Source organism: Myotis myotis, unplaced genomic scaffold (genome assembly GCF_014108235.1).
Source record: "Myotis myotis isolate mMyoMyo1 unplaced genomic scaffold, mMyoMyo1.p scaffold_m19_p_44, whole genome shotgun sequence".
Taxonomy (NCBI): domain Eukaryota; kingdom Metazoa; phylum Chordata; class Mammalia; order Chiroptera; family Vespertilionidae; genus Myotis; species Myotis myotis.
This window is the reverse complement of record NW_023416351.1, coordinates 515,423-535,556: the sequence shown is the minus strand read 5'-3', so window position 1 is coordinate 535,556 and position 20,134 is coordinate 515,423. Positions and strand designations below refer to the sequence as shown.

General features: G+C 64.2%; 1 protein-coding gene across 1 annotated transcript in view; it reads left to right on the top strand.

Moving 5' to 3' along the window:
* The window catches only part of CACNA1B (calcium voltage-gated channel subunit alpha1 B), a 121,929-nt gene that overhangs the window by 89,993 nt on the left and 11,802 nt on the right, over positions 1–20,134 (top strand). The window contains exons 32-38 of the mRNA XM_036306979.1: positions 6,764–6,880; positions 6,976–7,041; positions 7,192–7,283; positions 8,277–8,421; positions 10,068–10,195; positions 14,251–14,347; positions 16,575–16,683. Of these exons, the coding sequence (XP_036162872.1) occupies positions 6,764–6,880; positions 6,976–7,041; positions 7,192–7,283; positions 8,277–8,421; positions 10,068–10,195; positions 14,251–14,347; positions 16,575–16,683 (754 nt within the window). The remainder of the gene's footprint in view (positions 1–6,763; positions 6,881–6,975; positions 7,042–7,191; positions 7,284–8,276; positions 8,422–10,067; positions 10,196–14,250; positions 14,348–16,574; positions 16,684–20,134) is intronic.

The following is a 20,134-nucleotide window of genomic DNA, read 5'->3' as shown; positions in this document are numbered from 1 at the left end:
GCTCATGTCACACCAGCAGGAGGACGAGAGCCCTTACATGTGTGTGACGCGTGGCCCCCAACTCAGAACCAGGACGAGTCAGACTTGAAAGCCCAGGTGTGTTTTCTGTGGAAAGCGGGACAGCGGTCCTCTGTCGTGGACTGTGCCCAGCGCTGGCCGTGCTGGGCGGCCCTGTGCTGAGGGCTGAGCCAGGAAGCGCGTTTCTGAGCACAGCGCTCAGCGTCAGTGAAACGGCAGGCTCTCCAGGAGCTGACATGACGTGGGCTCTTGTACACGTGCCTGCGCGGGAGGCGTTCCCGACCCAGCCACAGGGAGAGCTGGGGGGGGGCGGGCGAGGGGGAGGAGTGGAAGTGCCAGGTCTAGAGCCCAGGACAGGGCAGGTCTCCGACCCCAGGAGAGGCGGCTCCCAGCCCCAGGGGCCAGGCTGGAGGGACAGCGGGGGTCTCACCATGAGGCTGTGCCGCTCTGCCCACCTCACGTGTTCACCTCGTTTCCAGGGTGGGGCTGGCCACCTGTAGGAGGAGAGGGCTGGGGGGAGCCAATACCCCCACGGCCGATGGGCCTGAGCTGGGCGGTGCCCATCACCCCCTTGCCCTGCGCCTTCCGCTGCTGTGGCCCTGGCCCGTGAGGGCCCGACTTCCCCCTACGAGTGGCACCGGGTACAGGGCCTGGCCACTGTGGTCAGTGGCTGGAGTGGCTGGAGCCCTGTGGACATGCTGAGCTCTGGTCCTAGGTGTGGCCTCCGCTGTGGGGGAGTTGTGGGGGCTGCACCTGCCACTCGTGAGGACGAGCTTTCGTGTCCCGGGCACGAGGCCTCACGGTCAGACAGCCCCGCCCAGGCCCAGCAGCCAGGACGTGTCCTTGGTCTGGAATCCAGGTGTCTGTGTGGACTTCTCCGTGGGTGTGGGGGGCCCCACCCAGTGTCCCCCCCGCCCCCGCTCCAGCCCACCGAGGCCTGGGTCTGTCCTGAAGCCTCTCCCGCTGAGGGTGGTCCCACCAGGACGTGCTCAGTGGTTGTGCTGCCTCCAAGCCCACAGCCCACGGTGGGGAGCGAGGCCGCGGCCCAGACCGTTCACACGGCCAGACTGTGTCGTCTCACATGTTGCATCTCCACCTGGAGTTCAAGGAAAGGTCATCTCGCTCTGGACACCGCCTCCCGGAGAACGGGCGTGAGCGGACGCCCCCGGTTTGTGCGAGACCCGTACAGTCTCCACACCCGCTTTTCAAAGGGCAGCGTGAGAGGAAATAAAAGATACCGTAAAGTCACGGGAAGGAGCGTGTGAGAAAGGGCCGCCGCAGCCACGCCCGCCGTGCCGGAGACGCAGAGCTCTGAGTGGCACTCGCCGAGCCCAGCATCCGGGGAGGAAGGCCGGCGGCCTCGGGCGGGTTCTGCCTCCCAGAGTCCGTGTGGAACTTCACGAGCTCCCGTCAGGGCTGCAGGGAAGGCGCCCAGTGCGTGTAGGTTTTGAGCACGATCCCAGCCATTAGCAGCCCAGGAGTTACTGACCCAACAAAGGCACTGCCACAAGCTCCACGCGACGCCCCGGCGCCGGCAGCTTCGGGAGGAGCAGCCTCGAAGCCAGAGAGGCCCGTGAGGCCTGGCAGCGTCCGTCCTGTGGTGCTTGGCGGCCGCCCGTCTGCAGCGAGAGGGTCCCTCCCGCGCAGGCTGCCGGCGGGCGCCCCGGCCTGAGCATGTGGTCCCTCCGGGAAGCCGAGGCGTGCCTTTCTCACGCAGATCCCAGCCTCGCTGAAGGCCAGGGAGACCAGGAGGCGGGGCTGCTATGCTCCTTGGCGAGTGGGCACAGCCCCCAGCGGACCTGCAGACTCACGCGGTTCCAGTTACCATAGCGACGACCTTGCTTCTGTTTGGGAACTTGACAAGCCGCTTTTACAATTTACCCGAAGGAGAAGGTGCCGGGAGGTAGGGGGAGCGGCCCTGCCGCTGTGCCATGGCGGCACTGGCTCCAGTTGGACCGCGGTGGGTGGGACCTCGATGTGCGAGGGCTGGGCTGCAGCCTGGTGGGGAGGAGCCAGCCTCCCGTAGCTCGCGCTGCGATCACGGGCAACGTGGGGAAGCCAGCATCGGATCTTGGCTCATTCCATTCACAAAAATCTATTTCAAGGTGACAAAAAGACTTAAATGTAAGAGGCAGAACTTACAAATATGTTTTTATTGATTTCAGAGAGGAAGGGAGAGTGAGAGAGAATCATCAATTGGCCGCCTCCTGCACGCCACACTGGGGATCAAGCCTGCAACCCGGGCCTGTGCCTTGACCAGGAATTGCACCGTGACCTCCAGGTTCATAGGTCAACGCTCAACTATGAGCCACGCCGGCCCGACAAGAGGCAGAACTTTAAAACTCAGAGAAGAAAATGCAGGAGAACATCTTCTAGACCAGCGGTTCTCAACCTGTGGGTCGCGACCCCTTTGGCGGTCGAATGACCCTTTCACAGAGGTCGCCTAAATACATCCTGCATATCAGATATTTACATGATGATTCATAACAGTAGCAACATTACAGTTATGAAGTAGCAACGAAAATAATTTTATGGTTGGGGGTCACCACAACATGAGGAACTATATTAAAGGGCCGCAACATTAGGAAAGTTGAGAACCACTGTTTTATTTTATTTTATTTTAATTTTTTAAAATATATTTTATTGATTTTTTACAGAGAGGAAGGGAGAGGGATAGAGTTAGAAACATCGATGAGCGAGAAACATCGATCAGCTGCCTCCTGCACGCCCCCCACTGGGGATGTGCCCGCAACCCAGGTACATGCCCTTGACCGGAATCGAACCTGGGACCCTTGAGTCCGCAGGCCGATGCTCTGTCCGCTGAGCCAAAGCGGTCAGGGCGAGAGCCACTGTTTTAGACCTTGGGACAGGGACGGCTCGTTAAGCCAAATGGAAAAGCACCGTCCTCCCTGGAGAAAACGTTGTGTGTATCGGGAGGAAGGGCCGCCCGTGCGCGGAGGGCCCCTCGCTCCCCGTTCCTGCGGGGGAGACCGGTGCCGCGGTGCCATTAACTTTTCTTCGGGTCGCGTGCGCATGCGTGTACTTATACGTAGTCTTTTCCATGTGGTCTGTTCTATGGCTTTTACAATCGAATGGTCTGAATAATCCAGGCAAAAAGATGAAAGCTGCCATTTGACAAATCAAACAAAAAATCAAGGCTGCTCTGCCCGCCGGTGGCACCGTGGCCTCACCGATCCGTCCTTGGACTCGGGAATCTTATCCCGGTAAAGGGACCGCGCTCCGTGGGGCTCCTGCGTCCTCACGAGGGCGGTGCCGAGCGGCTGCCAGGAGGGGCAGGCAGGGTGCCTGCTGCGTCACAGACAAACAGGAGGCCTCCCTCCCAGGCACAGGTGGCAGACGGTGTGAGAGCCTGGAGGGCCCAGCGCCTGCCCCGAGCAGCTGGACGCTCGGGTGGGCGCTTGTGGCTGTGCAGACCCTGCTTCCAACAAGCCCGAGGGGCGGCCATCACCTGTGTGGGGAGGCTGACGGGGATGGAGAGCTCCCTGCCCACCGGCGTGAGCTCCGTCCTCCCGCGCTGCCCAGAGGCCCGCCGCCCCCGTGGCCTTTCTTTCCATCTGTGGTCACTTCATCTTGGTGAACGCACTGTTTTTCCTCCGGCAAAAATATTGGTGTCAGTTCCACCCCCAACTTAAAAACAAATCAGAGCCATCGCCCTGCCCAGGGCCCCGAGGGAAAGCACCACAGGCTGAAACTGACATTGATTTCTTTGCCTGGAGACAAAAAAATAAGTGTGTCATTTTGAATTTGCATTGCAAATAGGAATGCAAATGAACGCCACTGTCTGCATCACCTACCAAGTTCAAACAGCGTTTTGATGCATTTTAAGCAAAATGCCCGTTTACCCAAAGCTAAGCCCCAGTGCCGCCCGAGTCTGCGTTCTGCTCGTGTTGATGACCGTTTTCTCCTTTGTTTTCTGTTTTGTCCTTGACTCACCTTAACCTGCCTGCTGACTCACGCCATCCAACCAACACACTGCGAAACCATGTCTGCGTCTGTCTGTCTCGCCTGCCGCTCAAACACCCCAATTTGTAAATAATACGCAAATGTTCATCCATGAAAACATCACATGTAGGAAAGGGTTGGTTTCATGACTTCCACGGTTCTTACAGCCCCTCGCCTGGCTTGCTGTGCTGCTAGCCCTGCCCCGCCCTGCCCTGCCCGGGTGTGGTCACAGCCCGGCGCCCCTCCTCTGGCTGCTGCACGGTCTGGGCCAGCCTCTGGGCCAGCAGGGGCTCCAAGGGGCGGGAGTGTCCAGACTCTCTGAGGCGGGGAGGTTTGCAGGCCGTGGGTTTGGGCTAAGCCTGGTCGAGTCCATGGTTTCTGTGGCACATCAGCAGCAGGTGCAGGAGGCTGCTCTGCCCAGCGGCCCCTACGGAGTCTCCCAGGGGTCCTTCCTGAAGCAGAGCCCGCCCGGCCAGCCTGGGGCGCGGGTGGGGGGACCGCCCCAGGACAGCCTGCTCTGGCTCGTCACCCGGGCGCCCCTGGCCTGAGGGTGCGTGCCGTTGCCGGCAGGCTATGGGGACCCGGGTGGCTGACGGGCTCCACCAGGTCTCCAGGACCATCTGGGAGGAGAGGGGCGGGCAGGCCGAGCCGAGCTGACTGGCTGGTTGTGAGGCAGCAGATGGTGCGCTGCCTGTAGCGGAGGGGGCGTTCGTGACGGAGGCCCCGGTCAGAGTGGAGACCCCGAGTCTTAGAAAATGGCCGGTGCTGCTCGGGCTCCCAGCAGCGTCTCCCACGAGCCGTGTGCATGGGTCTAGGCAGAGTGTTCGCCGTCATCAGCCCCACAGGAGGAAGCGAGGTGAGGCCAGCAGGTGTGCGGGTCTCGGGCGGGCAGCCTTCGCCTCGCCGTGACCTGACCAGAGGCGCTGATGTGCTGACGCAGGGACGCTGGCCCGGGCCTGGTCCGCCCGCCCCCTGGGTGGGGTGTGACAAGCGCATTGCTGTGCTACGGCCTCACGAGCCCCCAGGGCAGGGCTCCGAAGGTCTCCATCTCGGAGGAGGAGCCGGGGCTCATAGGGGCCCGACAGTGCACCCCCAGCTGACGGTCTCCCCCATCGAGGGTGGGGGCCTGGCTCTGAGGTCGGTGTAGCTGCTCCCGGTGCCACGGAAGCCATGGACTCGGAGGATGGGAGGGTGTCCACCTCCAAGGGGTGGCCGAGGCCAGAGGTGACCGTGCACGGCCGTGGGGAGGTGCCGTGGGCTGCCCCGCCCTGCATGCAACCGGGTGGCGGTGCCTGGCGGCTCAAGCGGGTGCAGCCACAGTGCCGTCCCCGCCACGCGCTTGAGCGTCTGTGGCCGCTGTCACCGTCTGTCCTCATGGCTCTCGGGCTGTCTGTCTGTTGCCACCCCCCCACCCCCCGCCCTGAGTGCCCTCGGAGCCCCGAGAAAGAAGCCTGGGAGGCGGGGTGGGAGCTGGAGTCCTGGGTAAGGGACTCGACCCAAAGCAGCTTGGTGACCAGCCCAGCCTCTGTGCGCTCCCTCTCCTCCTGAAGCTGGGTCTCCCCCGTGTTCCGGGAACTCGGCTACAGCTGCTGAGCAGGTCGCCGCCCTGGCCGCTCCCAACCCCACTGAGCAGGGGCTTCCGAGTGAGACCCCAGGAGGCAGGCCTTTCCGCCCCTTCCGTGCTGAGCTGAGTCGCCCTGGCCTGTGCACAAAGCCCTTTGTCCCATGGCCACCTCCGGAGGAGACTGGCCCCCCTCAGAGCCCTCAGGCCCCTGAGGGGTCCCTGACCACTGTGCCCACTGGGGTCCCCCAGCACAAGCCAGTGAGGGGGCTGTAGGCAGCCTGCACCCCAGGGTCCCACCTGGAGTCCACTCTACCCCTGCTGGTCTGGACCACAGCCGGCTCCTCCTCGTGCCCGCGGGTGGCCCTCCCACCCAGGGGCCCTGTCCCCGCCTGTCCCTCATGCAAGCCGGGCCTGTGAGCCTGGGTCCCTCACCAGCAGAGGCAGAGTCCCCCCACTCTGGGAACCAGGGGTCAGCCCCTGAGGGGAGAGGATCAAGGAAGCACTGGCAAGGGGGTGGGGCCACTGTCCCTGGAAGCCAGTGACCCCGTCACCACTGATGGCCCCGAGCCCAGACAGGCAGCCTGGGGTGCGGCCGGCCTGCATGCTGTTGCCCTCGATCTGAGTCCCCTCCCTTCTCCCCACGGGCTCGGACCACCAGCCTGCCCGCGCCTCAGACAGCGCGGTGGCGGGAGCCGCCTGGGCCGCAGCACCATCTGAGCACTGCCCAGCGGTGCCCCTGAGAGGGATGGGCCATAGCTCAGGCGCCCGGCCACAGAAGCCACACTCCCAGGCCACCCGTGGCAGCCGGAGGACGGGGTTAGACCTGCTTGTGGACAGGGAGGAGGCCTCTGTGGTGTGAGCGGCAAGACCACTGCGCCCACACCTGGGGGGCCGTCTGCAGGAGGAGTGCCTGCCCTCTGCGGCCCAGCGGGGCTCGGCTGCCGTGGGGAGGGGAGGGGGCCCCAGCAGGGCAGGTGACCCGGCCGCTCCTCTCTGTCCCTCTGTCGGTGGTCGGTCTGATCTGCTGCATGAACTGATGCGATCACAAGCTTTCCTTTCCGAGGGGGCTGCTCACACTGTGCCGTGGTGACTCCGTGTTCCTCTCCCTCTCCCCGCCTTTCCTCGGACCCGGGCGCGGGGAGGGGTGGGAGGGGAGCAGCTCCGAGCAGGAGGCGGATTCCAGAGTCCGCGGGTTAGGGAGCCGCCTTGTCCCCGCAGAACAACTTCATCAACCTCAGCTTCCTGCGCCTGTTCCGCGCGGCGCGGCTCATCAAGCTGCTGCGCCAGGGCTACACCATCCGCATCCTGCTCTGGACCTTCGTGCAGTCCTTCAAGGTGAGCCGCCCGGCGTCCTCCGTCCGTGCTCAGAAGCGGGGGCCGTGGGGTGCGGGGTGGCACTGCCCGGCTGACCCGCCTCCGTGTGCCCACAGGCCTTGCCCTACGTGTGCCTCCTGATCGCCATGCTGTTCTTCATCTATGCCATCATCGGCATGCAGGTGCGCACCCAGTGCCCGGCCCCGGGCCCTGGGCTCTGGCCATGCTCTGGCCACGGCAGCCCCTGCACCAGGGCCCCGGTCCACGCGCAGCCGCCTCCGCCGGCCCAGCTCCAGGAGCCGCCTGTGGCCTGCAGCTGCCCTCCCTTCCAGGTGTTTGGAAACATCGCCCTGGACGACGACTCCAGCATCAACAGGCACAACAATTTCCGGACGTTCCTGCAGGCGCTGATGCTGCTGTTCAGGTGTGGGCGGGACCTAGACAGGGTCCTTCCTGGTGCAGAGGCTGCGACCGGCCCGGCCCCCCGCCTGCGCCTGCGCCCTGGGCTGTGCGCTTCCTGCCAGCCCACCTGCCAGTCCACTTCCTGCTGCGCCATGGGGGGAGCTCAGGCCAGGGTGCCTTGCTGAGCTGCATGGGGAGTTTCCCAGCGCTCTCTGCTTCCCACAAGCAGGCGCCTGAGGGCGCCGTTCCTCTGGCCTTCAGCTGGCCTTGGCGGTGCTCACGGCCCCCCTGGGCCACAGGCAGCGCCCGAGGAGGTCGCCTGGGCTCGGAGGTCTCTCTCCCCTCCGGTCCTTGTGCCCCACGTGCGCCCCTCACCTCTGGCCACCGTCCGTGGGGTGCAGCCAGCTTCACCCAGGGGACCCACGGGCACAGAGGGCCCAGGAACAGAAATCGGTGCCGAGGCGCCTGTGGTGGCTGCTCGAGGGGGCGCCCTGGATGTTCAGGAAGCGGGAGGCTGGTGTGGCCAGAGCAGGCCAGGGGCAGGGAAAGGCGGGCAGCGGTCACGCGGTGCTGTGGGTGGGCATGTGGATCTGGGCTGTTGCCGTGACTGACAAGATCTGACCTGTCTCAAGGGGACCTGCTGGGCGATGGGCAGGGGAGCAGGGAGGTGTCAGAAGCCGTTGCAGTGACTCAGCTGCGGGGACGCAGGCAGAAGCTGTCTCTGGGAGATGGGTGAGGGAGACAGAGGCGAGGCGTGTGAGCCGGTGGAAGGACAGGCCGCCGGGCTGGGAAGTGGGGGGCCCAGGGCTGCGGGGCTCGGGGGGCCATGAAGGGCATCAGCCTGGTGCTCCGGGTACTGTTGGCCATTTGCAATGAGCAGTTGGAGAGTCTGGTGCCTGAGGGTCCTATTCTAGCAGCAGCCATCTGTCCCCAGACCTGACAGCCACATAGGGTCTCTGGGTGGGGACCCAGGCCATCAGGGCCGCCTCCTGGCCTCACGCTCCCTCCCCCTCAGGAGCGCCACCGGGGAGGCCTGGCACGAGATCATGCTGTCCTGCCTCAGCAACCAGGAATGCGACAAGCACGCCAACGCCAGCGAGTGCGGCAGCGACTTCGCCTACTTCTACTTCGTCTCCTTCATCTTCCTCTGCTCCTTCCTGGTGAGTCCGGGCGCTGCACCCAGCGGTGCCGCCTCCGTCTCGGTCCATCTCGGGGCCCCTGCGTTCGTGATCCCTGGTTTCGATTCATGCCACGCTGCAAGCTGATTCCTTAGAGACAACGCCCCATTCACATAAAAGGAGTGCCCACCTGAGCCTCTGGAGAGAGCTGGGCTTCCCCGGGCAGCTGTCCCTGCGGTCTCAGCCGCTGGAGGACGCCCAGGGTGGCCACGGACACGGAGGAGCGGCCCCTGCTGGGGACGGGAGCAGGGGACACCCCTGCCTGGCGCGTCGGAGCCCACTCAGGCAGCTACCTGGCAGGGGCCATCTGGAGAGGCAGCCACAGTCAGGAGTGTGTCCCAAGGGGCAGTACACAGCCACTGCCCGGGTAGGTGATGAGGGGACACAATGTGCCTCAGATGGGGCAACAGTTAAAGGCGCCTCCAGGCTGCACTCAGCTCAGCGGGTCTGAGGACCAACCACCAACTGGGCTGCTCTTCCCCGGGACCCTGGGGGCCTGGTCCTGGCAGCTCTGAGGCGCCCCGTCTTCTGGGGCGGCCCTTCCCGTCCGCACACCTCTCCGACTTCACGCTCGGGCGCTTGGACCGCTGCCATTTTTAAGCATCTGGCCCGAGCCGTGTCCTAGTCACGGGAGGAGGGGCTGAACGCCACCAGAATCGGGTCCTTCAGAACTCGGTGGGGGTGGCGGTGTAGAGCCCAGAGCTGCCGGCACGCACTATAGCGATCCAGTGGACTTGTCATTAAGTTAAAAATCCTCTGCATCAAAAGACATCAGTGCTGTGAACAGTCTTCAGAGGGGAGAGCATTTACAGCTCACGCACTTCATGGGGGTTAGTTCAAAACAGAAAGAACCCTTACAGCTCAGCAACAAAGAGACAACCACGTGAAATGGGCAAAGAGCCCGGCTGGTGGGGCTCAGTGGTTGAGCGTCGACCTGTGAACTAGAAGGTCAGGGTTCGATTCCCCGTCAGGGCACAGGCCGGGTTGTGGGCTCCATCCCCAGTGTGGGGCGTGCAGGAGGCAGCCAGTCCATGATTCTGTCATTGAAATTTCTCCCTCTCTCTCTCTCTCCCTCTCCCTGTCCCTTCCTCTCTGAAATCAATACAAATATATGTTTTTAAAAAGACCCTGAGCTCATGGCCTCCTGAAGGCCAGCTCCGAGGCGTGAGGGTGGGCGGGGAGGGCTGACCTGGACGGTGGGACCGATCGGAGGCTTGAGATGGTGGGGCCTGAATTAGGCCAGGGCTTGGAATCAGGACTAAGTATGGTTAGTGTTAGACCTCTGCGGCTGAGGCTGCTGCTACTGGTGGTGGCATGTGAGGGGCCTCTAGGAGAAGTGTGGGTGCCCTGGGGGTGCGGGGGCCTCCAGGAGGAGTGGGGGGGCCTTGGGGGTGCGGGGGCCTCCAGGAGGAGTGGGGGGGCCTGGGAGGTGCGGGGGGCCTCCAGGAGGGGGGCAGGGGCTCTGGGGGGTGCGGGGGGCCTCCAGGAGGGGAGCAGGGGACCCGGCGGTGGCTGTGCAGGGGGCCAGGCTGTGGGGAGAGAGGTCTGGGCAGGCTCTGGCTGGAGGGGGGCCCGGGAGAGGGCAGGCTGAGGTCTCCATGTCGCCTCTTCTCCCTCCTGTCCTGCAGATGTTGAACCTGTTTGTGGCTGTGATCATGGACAATTTTGAGTACCTCACGCGGGACTCTTCCATCCTAGGGCCTCACCACCTGGACGAGTTCATCAGGGTCTGGGCCGAGTACGACCCGGCTGCCTGGTGAGTGAGCCGCGCCCCGGCCTCAGGCGGTCCGGACCCTGGGCACCAGGACGGGGATGGGGTGGCTTCAGGCGTGTTTTGAGGGAACGTCCCCTCGGTTGTGGGGGCTCCTGCCCACGCGGAGGCGCTGGTCTCTGTCCCGGGCGGCTCCCTCTGGCCTCCCCGTGCGGAGGCAGCTCCCCGGCTCCAGGACCCTCTGAGCCCGAGCCCAGCCCCGAGCCCCGAGCCCTGAGCCCTGAGCCCTGAGCCCAGCCCAGCCCAGCCCTGGGGGGGAGGGGGGGCGGGGCTGCGCGGCCCTGGGAGGTCGGGGGCAGCAGGGCATCGCTCAGGCTTCCTCCTCCTCCTGGGACTCGGAGGCTCAGGCTCCATGGGCAGAAATGCCGGCCCAGGGCACCCCCCGCGGCTGGGCTCTGCCTCTCGGGGATTGGCACCCGCCTCCCCGTCCCGCTGCTGCAGGGACAGGGCACGGGGACCCTCTGTGGATGTCAGAGGAGTGGCCGTGGGGATGTGTTTCCAGGCAGAGCCAGGGTCTCAGGCTGGGCCTGGCACGGGTCAGAGTTGGTCCCAGACCGTTTCCTGTTTCCTGCGAGAGCCCTGCCCGCCCACATGCGCCCTCCCCCATGGCGCCCTCCCCACACACGCCCTCCCCCAGGGCACCCTCCCCCCCCCACGCCCTCCCACACACACACGCCCTCCCCCACTGCGCCCTCCCACACACATACCCTCCCCCTCCCCACAGGCTAGCAGAGCCCTGCATGCCCTCCTGTGCTCCTCCCCGCCCCCCTCGCTGTCCCTCCCCACCCCTCTCCCCGCCCCCCTCGCTGGCCTCCCCGCCCCCTCGCTGTCCCTCCCCGCCCCCCTCGCTGTCCCTCCCCGCCCCCCTCGCTGTCCCTCCCCGCCCCCCTCGCTGTCCCTCCCCGCCCCCCTCGCTGTCCCTCCCCGCCCCCCTCGCTGGGCCCCTGGGTGGCCAAGGCCTGAGGGCGGCACCCGTCCTCACAGGGGCACAGGCTCTGCCCACCTTTAGCTGGAAGCTCAGCATAGACTCTGCCCCGGGGAGCTCTCCCCACAACCCCCCATAAGCCCCCCCCCAGCCCACACAGCGAGGATCCGAGGTGCCCCAGGGCCTGGCTCCGTGTCAGGTGCTCGTCCGTTCCCGGTGTGTGGCGTCTTCGTGGCCCGGGAGCCTGGCATCTCCTCACTGAGGGCGGACGGTCCGCTTCTCTGGCCAGGAGGCTGCTGGGTTGGAGGCACAGTGGCCACCCGAGGGTCGTCCCCTGAGGCCGGCGCCGACGGCAGGAGGGAGGCTCACTCGGGCCTCGCGGGGTCTAGGGCGCGGTGTTTCGGACTCTGCTGCTGGATGTGACGTTGCCGTCAGATGTTGGGGACAGGACTTGGGCCGACGGCAGAGGCGGTCAGTGCGGGCCTGGGAGTGGGCGTCCCGGGTGGGCGAGCGCAGGCCCAGGCCCCGTCTGCGCAGCTGGGGCAGCGACAGCACCCAGGGGGCCGCCCTCGGGACGCGGGAGGGAGGGAGCGCTGTGGAGGAGCAGGGCCACCTGGGAGCCTCCTCCGAGGGCGCCCCGGCTACACCGACCCCAGGCCCCGGCCCGAGATGGGACCACGGGACACACACGCCCGCTGCCCCACGAGGCCTGGGCTGCAGAGGCCAGAGGTGAGGACCAGCGGAGGCCCGAGCCGCTTGGGTCTGACCCCCGTGCTGGGCGGGCGGGCGATGCTGGGAGCGGCCACTGGCTGTGACAGGCGTGACTCCCGGGGACACTGCTGTGTCCTCCGTTTGGGGGGCTGTGAGACAGCAGGACTTGGTGGTGTTTCCTAGGCTTGCACATGAGTGTGTGTGCGCCTGCGTGGGTATGAGAATGTGTGCATGGCCATGTACACGTGTGCACGCATGTGAGTGCCTGTGCGGGGACCTCCTGCCCGCGGCTGCCTCAGCACGTGGAGGTGAGCATGGACTGATGGGCATTGCGGTCGGCACTGTGAGCGCCGCCAGCTTATCTCCGCCCGTTGCCGTCCAGGCCGCGTGCTGAGCACCTGCTGGGCCTGGGTCCCCGTGGTCTCTGCGCCGGGCTGTGCGGGAAACAGGCACCAGACGGGGGCCAGGGTGTGTCTGAGGAAGATGCCGTCTAGCTGGACGCGGGGAACTGAGCCCTGGGCAGGGGAGGGGCAGGGGCAGGGGCGGGGGCGGGGCAGGGGCAGGGCAGGGGCAGGGGCAGGGGCGGGGCAGGGACAGGGGCAGGGGCGGGGCAGGGGCGGGGCGGGGCAGGGGCAGGGGCAGGGGAGGGCCAGGGGAGGGGCGGGGCAGGGGCGGGGCAGGGGCGGGGCGGGGCAGGGGCAGGGGCAGGGGAGGGCCAGGGGAGGGGCGGGGCAGGGGCAGGGGCAGGGGCGGGGCAGGGGAGGGGGCGGGCGAGTGTCCTGCCGGGAGGACAGTGGGCAGGGGGCGGGCGGGTGTCCTGCCGGGAGGACAGTGGGCAGGGGGCGGGCGAGTGTCCTGCCGGGAGGACAGTGGGCAGGGTGCGGGCGGGTGTCCTGCCGGGAGGACAGTGGGGAGGGGGCGGGCGAGCGGCTTTGGCTTGTTCCGGACCCTCGTGGCCACGTGAGGACCGCGCTTTTCCGGTGGCGTCTCGGGCTGAGGGCGGAAGGGAGGGGAGCCCGGGACGGGCCAGGGACCGAGGGCTCCGTGCAGGGAGGGGAGCCGACCGGGCAAGGGGGTCCTTGGCCTCCGGAGAGGGGCTCGCAGAGGTTGTGTGTGTGAGAGGGGCTGCTGGCCGGACGGGAGCTGCCTCCAGCCGCCCTCCCCTGCAGGCCTGCCCTGGGCCCGGGGCGGCAGGGTGTTGTGTGACCTGTGGCTTCCTTTCCAGCTGCCGCGTGCACTATAAGGACGTGCACAGGGTGTTGCGTCGCATGGCGCCGCCCGCTGGCTTAGGGGAGAAGTGCCCTCGTAGGCTGGCCTACAAGGTTGGCACCTTCAGAGCCTCCATCACATCCTCCCCCAGTGCCTCTGCGGCCGCTCCTGCCTGGTTTGGGAATGAGACCTCACCCCCCCCACCCCCACCCTGCCCCGCACTCCGAGCTCCGTCCTGTCCAGCCTCCCGCCCCTCCAGCCGCTGGGACCGACAGCCTGTGAGACAGACAGCTTTCTGCTGGGCTGTGGGCTGGGCAGCTGCTGCGGGAAGAGCCGGGGCAGTCCCGCCCCACATGGCTCCCAGGCTCTCGAGGGTGGGCTGACAGGGGCAGGCACCGCAGACCAGGCCACGGCTCCTCTGGGCGGGCAGAGCCGCGGGAGGACCTGCGAGGAAGGCTGCTCCCTCTCCTGTGCCTGAGCCTCCTGTGCCCGGGACCCCACCTGGGCCCTGCGGCAGGTGGCCCCCTGGTGGAGGGAGGCTTCAGGCCGGCCCACCTGGGAAGATGGTCATGGACTCCAGACACTGGTCCTGCCCTGCCCCTGGTCCAGCGTCAGGAGGGGACATGGTCGCCCCAGGCCACAGCCCCCCGCGCTGCCCCCCACCCGCCCCACTCACTGTCCCCTGCCCCAGCAGCAGCCCCGCCCTGGGCGGCCTCGGGCGTCTCTGGGCCTGGAGCGGGGCTGACCTGGCTGTTTGTCCAGAGCCACGGTCCTCAGAACGGCTGGCCCGCTGGGCGGCCGCTTGTTCTAGGTTTTCCCACGTCTTGGCCTCTCGGCTGACTTGGCAGCAAACCGAGTGCTAAGGGAAGCTGGCGCCGCGGTTCCCAGCGGCCTCCACACCGTGAAACCGCTTTCTCTGGCGGTGCCCGTAGTTCCTCAAAGTGTAAAATCAGACACTGACCACCCAAAGCCGCCCCGATGCAGCCCTTGCTCATACTCCATGTTCATTAGCTCAGTCACCCCGCGCCCTGCGTGGGGCGGAGCGTGGAGGTGGGGCTGGGGCCCGAGGGCTCGATGGAGGAGACCTCCTGGGACTCAGCTGACACCCGCTCTGACCTGGTTAACCGATCTGTTCTCTCTGCTTCCTCCCCCCCGCCCCCCGCCCCCTCCTGTGGACCCTCCGGGGCCGGCGCAGCGGGCGCATCACTTACAGTGACATGTTTGAGATGCTGAAGCACATGCCCCCGCCCCTGGGGCTGGGGAAGCGCTGCCCCGCGCGAGTGGCGTACAAGGTACCCGCCTGCTCCTCCGCCGGGGCTTGTCCGTCCGTCCGTCCGTCCGTCTGCCACTCTGCTATCTCACTGTGTCTGCCTTTGCCCCGCCATCTCCCCTCCTTCCCAGACAGAGGGACCCTGCCCTCCGAGGTCCCTGCACCGCCCCTTGTACCCAGAGCCGCCCCTGGGCCACGGGAGACTCGGGAAGAGAGGCCCGCCCCCTAGAGTGAGGGTGACCGGCTTCCGGACAGGCTCTTGTTTTTGTTTTGTTTTTATGGTTTAAAGTATTACAAATAGCAGCACAGGGGTCTCCTTTTTTTCCCAATCGACCTCCCCAGCCTCCCCTTCCCCTCGGCTCTTGTTTTGACCCCACCCTCGGGTCTGATGTGCGGGGAGAGGGGCTCAGGGCCTCAGGCACCTGGGAGACCCCGCCCCACGCCCACAGGATGCCCGGGCCCCACTGCAGGGCCTGGAAGGAGGTGGGGACAGCCTCGAGGGCACCAGGGACAGTCATCCTGCAGGGGGGCACAGCTTCGGGGCACAGGAGGCCTGTGACCTCCCCCCGCCAGGAGGCTGAGCAGCAGGAGGGGGAAGCTGAAGGACCCTCTGCACCCCCTCCCACCCCGCCCAAGCCTGCTCCCCCCCCCCACGCACCCATCCCCCTCCTGCTCCTCCAGCCCCACCCGCACACCCAGCGTGTGGGGGCCCTCCTGCCGCCACCCTTTCTCTGAGCGAGTTCCCACCAGAGCTCCTTGTCTGTCTGGTCTGTCAGTCATGCTGTCTGTCTCTGTGCTCTGGTTCCAGCCTGTCTGTCTCCTGGCTCAGCTGCTCCCCTCCACGGTCCGCGCCCCCCCCCCCCCCCCGGCCTGGCATGAGCGTCATGCCTGCCTGCAGGCCCTGCATGCGAGACCCGGGCTTTGTCCCCAGAGGAGAGCTCTGTCCAGAGTGACACCAGGGCCAGGGCGGCCACAGGGCCTGCCGGGGAGCCGGGGAGCCCCTCCCCCTGGGCTGATGGCATGGGGGGGCCAGGGCGCCAGGCGGGTGGGGTTGGAGGGCTTAGCGAGCTGGGGAGGCAGCAGGAGCCACACAGAGGCCTAGACCCAGGGCAGGGAGGCCCGTCTGTCTGTCTTTCTCTCCTGGCCTCCCTCCTCTGCTGCTCCCGAGACTCCAGTCTCCGGGGGTGGGTGCCCTGGACGGAACCCTCCTCTCAGGACCCCTGCTCTGCTCCTTCTGGGTCCCTGGAGAGGAGGCCCTCTGCCTCTCCCGCCACCCATGCTGGTCAGCAGGGGCGCCTGCGTCCCAGGTGGCGGGAGCGGTGGGGGGCGGGGGGGCGGGGGGGTGCCCGGGGGCTTTGCCAGCATTAGGGGGGGTGGTTTGTGTCTTGGCCTCCCGCCCTCCATCAGGCTGAGGATTCCATTTGGGGCCAGGACGCTGGCGGTGCTGGGGGCAGAATGGCCTCCTCAGCCCCCGGTGGGCCCTGCCCCACCTCCAGCTCCCATGCTGTGGAGGGGACAGCAGGCCGCTGGGAGGGGACAGGTGGGCAGGTACCCTCTGTGCTCAGGGCACTGCAGACCCTTCCTCCAGGAGGCCCGTGCGTCCTCAGAGCCTCCGCCTGACGTAGGAGGGGGTGGGGCGCAGGGCTGCTCTGTCCTCGGAAACTGAGGCAGGAAAGGGACTTGCCCCTGCCCGTCTGGCCTGGAGCCCCGTGCCCCTGTGGCGTGGCCCGCACCTCTCCCTGCAGCCCCAGCTCTTTCCCCTGGAGCGGGTCTGCGGTTCCTCCAGTGGAGAGAGGCAGAGCCTTCCTGGGCCTAGTGTCACCTCTGGAGCCCAGCACTGCCCCCGCCCTTGCCGGTGCTCCAGGCTGTGCTGGGAGAGATGGGCCCAGGAGTAAGGCAGGGATCGTCCCTCTCGTTGTCCAGGATGCAGCCTTGGTCCTGCACCCCACACCCCTCCCCCTCGGGCAGGGGCGGGGGCAGAGGGGCCTACAGCTGAGGAGGGGCCTGTTGTCAGGACGAGCCGGGCCCTGGCCAGCCCGGGGCCCCTTCACCTGGTCTGTCTACTTCTCTGCAGCCGGAGAATCCTCAGCTCACGGAGGGCGGGTGCGGGGACAGGGATGCTGGCAAAACTCCCAGGTGCCAGCCTCATCTTGTCCCGGGCGCTGCAGGGGTCACCTCCAGGGGCCTCAGCACTGAGGGGCTCTGGGGGGACCCCGGCAAGCCTGGCCCTGACCTGCCCCTGTTCCCAGCGCCTGGTCCGCATGAACATGCCCATCTCCAGCGAGGACATGACCGTCCACTTCACGTCCACGCTGATGGCCCTCATCCGCACGGCGCTGGAGATCAAGCTGGCCCCAGGTGAGCGGGGCCACCCGGGAGCCGCCCTGGCGGGCGTGCAGGGGCCGTGGGCCTGCAGGGGGCGCCTGTGCTGGACACTGACCGTGTCCTCTTTTCACATGAGGACACTGAGGCACGGGGACACCACCCAGCACCACTCCTGCCCCTCCCCCAGCGAGCCTTCGTCAGGTCCAGACTCCGAGGGGCCAGGGAGCCTGCCCCTGTGGGCCCCACCCTAACCCTCCTGATCACTGCTTCCCCCTCCCAGAGAAAATCAGTCACCGGGGGGCACCTGCGCATCCTGCCCAGCCCCTGCCCCCTACATCGCACCCTTACCAGCGGATGGGCCAGGCCCCCTCGCGCACACGGCCTGCTCTCATTGCCTGCCTTGCTCTCCCCCCGTCAGTGCTCCGCTGGATGATGTGCGATACAGGCTATCGTTTCTCCCATCTTCAAAGCCCTTCTCTTCCCCTCTACCAACTTCCCGGTTCTTCTTCTTCCCTCAGCAAAAGCTCAAGAGACTGGTGTACACCGTCTCTCCTTTCTCATCCCTCGTCTCCCGTGGGACTGCCCCGCGCACAGCCCCGCAGCTGCTCTCCGCGGTCTGAGCCCTGACTCCTGGCCTCGCTGCCGCCTCTTCTCCCTTCTCTTTGAAACCCTTTTGTTCCTCCCTGTCTGGCGACCTCCCTTCCCGTCTCCATTGCTTTGGTAGGTAGCCCAGGCCTCCCCCGCATCCCTCCTGTGCGTCCCACGGTTGACTACCATCTGCACCTGGAGGCCCCGTGAGTGTCCAGAGCCCTGGCTCACCCCGCCTTCCGCCCGTCGGTGTGGGCTGTTCTTCCAGCTGCTCCTCTCTTTCTTACCCCGTTTCCGATCAGTGTCTGATGTCTTATCGTAGCTCGGACTCTGCCTTCACAATCCATCTGGCTGAGGACCATGCTGCCCTCCCCACTGCCCTCCTGGTCCCAGCTGCTCTCTGCTCTCGCCCTCTCAGTCTTCCTTCAACACAGCAGCCAGAATGATCACGTGGAAAATCACACCAATGACATGAGTAGACATCTAGCCAGACTGATGAAGACAGAAAGAAGACGAGAACCGTCCTTAGGAACGGAAGAGGGAGCATCACTGCAGATCCTGCGACATCATCTGGGTGACAGAGGTTTTACTGACAACGTCAGTGACAGGAAAAATGCACTGACAGCCATCAAGCTCATTCACGAACAGAAGCCCTGAGAAAGTAGATAAGCCAAGTAGGACTGTATTTATGAAAGAAATTAAATTCGTAGTTAAAACCTTTTAACAAAGAAAACCGCAGGCTCGGTGGGCTCCATTGGTGAAGTGTACCAGACATTTAAGGAGGAAATAATGCCAGTTCCATACAGACTCTCCCAGGAAATAGAAAAAGAGGATATTTCTCAGTTTTACAAGCCAGCATGGCTCTGATGTCAAACCCCAACAAAGACACTAAAGGGAAAAAATCACTGACCAATATTTCTCATGAATGTAGACACAGAAGTCTATATAATTGTAGCAAACTGAATCTAGCCGTGCACGCGCGCGTGCGCACATACACACACACATTAAAATAATACATGATGACAAAAGCAGGGTTTATTGGTTCCCATTTAAAAATCAATACATACAACTTAATATATCAAAAAAGAAAAACTATATAATCATCTCAATTGAACATTTATGATTTTTAAAATCCTACATAAAATAGAAATTTAAGGAACGCCGTCAGTCTGGTGAAGGGCACTATGGGAAACCAGAGAAAGACCGAGTCCTGTTCCTCCACGGGCGTCTGCTGTCTCCGTGCCTGTTCAGCATCGTACTGGCCATCCTGCCCCTGGTCATAAACCAGACGAAGAAAGAAGAGGTGTAGCAATCGATGTGCTCGTCTCTGCAGAAAATCCCCCCAAAGACGAATAAAACGTTCATGAACCTGAGGCAACTACAAGCCAAAGCGTGCCCCCCGTTCAGGGGAGCCCCGGAGCGGAGAGGCGACGCGGCAGGGTCGTGCCCCCCCCCCCCCCACGCCCCGAGGAAGCGTGGCTTCCTTGACACCTTAATTTTGAGCTTCTGGCCACCAGAACTAAGACAATCCATTTCTGTTGTTTTAAGCCATAAAAAAAATACTAAAATTAACGTGAATGTAGCAAGATCACAGAATGCAGTCAGTGTTTATATTAGCAGTTAATAATTGAGATTGGAAAAATACCGTGAAATCACTGAAAACATGAAATATTTCCGTATTACTGGAAACTCTAAAAATATGTATGTAACACTTGTATGCTGCAAATTCCAAAACATGGGCTAGAGCAGTGGTCGGCAAACTCATCCGTCAACAGAGCCAAATATCAACAGTACGACGACTGAAATTTCTTTTGAGAGCCAAATTTTTTAAACTTAAACTACACAGGTAGGTACATTGTTATTAACTTAATTAGGGTCCTCCTACGGCTTAGGAAGAGCCACACTCAAGGGGCCAAAGAGCCGCATGTGGCTCGCGAGCCGCAGTTTGCCGACCATGGGGCTAGAGGACTCAGACCTAAATAGATCGAGCACCATGTCATGTTCGTGCATTAGATGACGTCGATTCTTCTAATTCCAATCAACAGATTTGATGTGACCCCAGTCAAAGTCCAGAGGGGCTTTTGGGTAGAAATGTACGAGTCAGCTCTAAAACGCCTGCAGAAAAGCAGGACAACTTGAGTAACAAACAATTTTGAAGAGAAGAGCTTAGCTGGAGCCGTCACCTTCCTGAGCCAGAGGCTGGCTGTGAGCTGGGGGGGGGGGGGGGGGGGGGGGGGGGCCGGGAGCAGTGGCTCCTGGAGGGACTCCCCGCTGCGGGCGCTCGCTCCCTGGTGCCGCAGAGGAGCTCGTGCAGAAAGGCCTCAGAAATGGTGCTTGAGACGTGCAGGCAACCACATGCCAGTCTTGTGAGCCTTGACGTTTACTGTTGTCATCAGCTTGGGCCGCCATAACGAGACCTGACACTGAGGGGCTCACCCACCGAAACCTGTTGCTCATGGTCTGGAGGCTGGGAGTCCAAGTCCAAGGTCCCAGGAAGGTCGGCTCATCTCCGGCTGTTCTCCGGGCCTGTGCAGGGCCACCTTCCCATGTCCCCGCGGGGCCTTTCCTTCAGTGGGTGCCTCTCCTGGTAAGGACACGAATCAGGGACCAGGGCCCCACCCTGAGGCCCTCATCTCACCTACTTGCCTCCTCCTAGGCCCTGTCCCAGTCACCCTGGACGTTAAGGTCTCAACATAGGAAAGGGGAGCACAGTCCAGCCGGTAGCACAAACCTTTCTCCTTCACGGACGTTAACTGGACGTGGATCACCGACATAAATGTCAAATCACAGAACCTCCGGAAGAAAACAGGAGGAAATCCTAGCAATTTTAAGTTAGGCAAAGATTATCTTAAAATACAAAAAGCATGAGCCGTAAAAGAAAACACTGGTAAGAAAC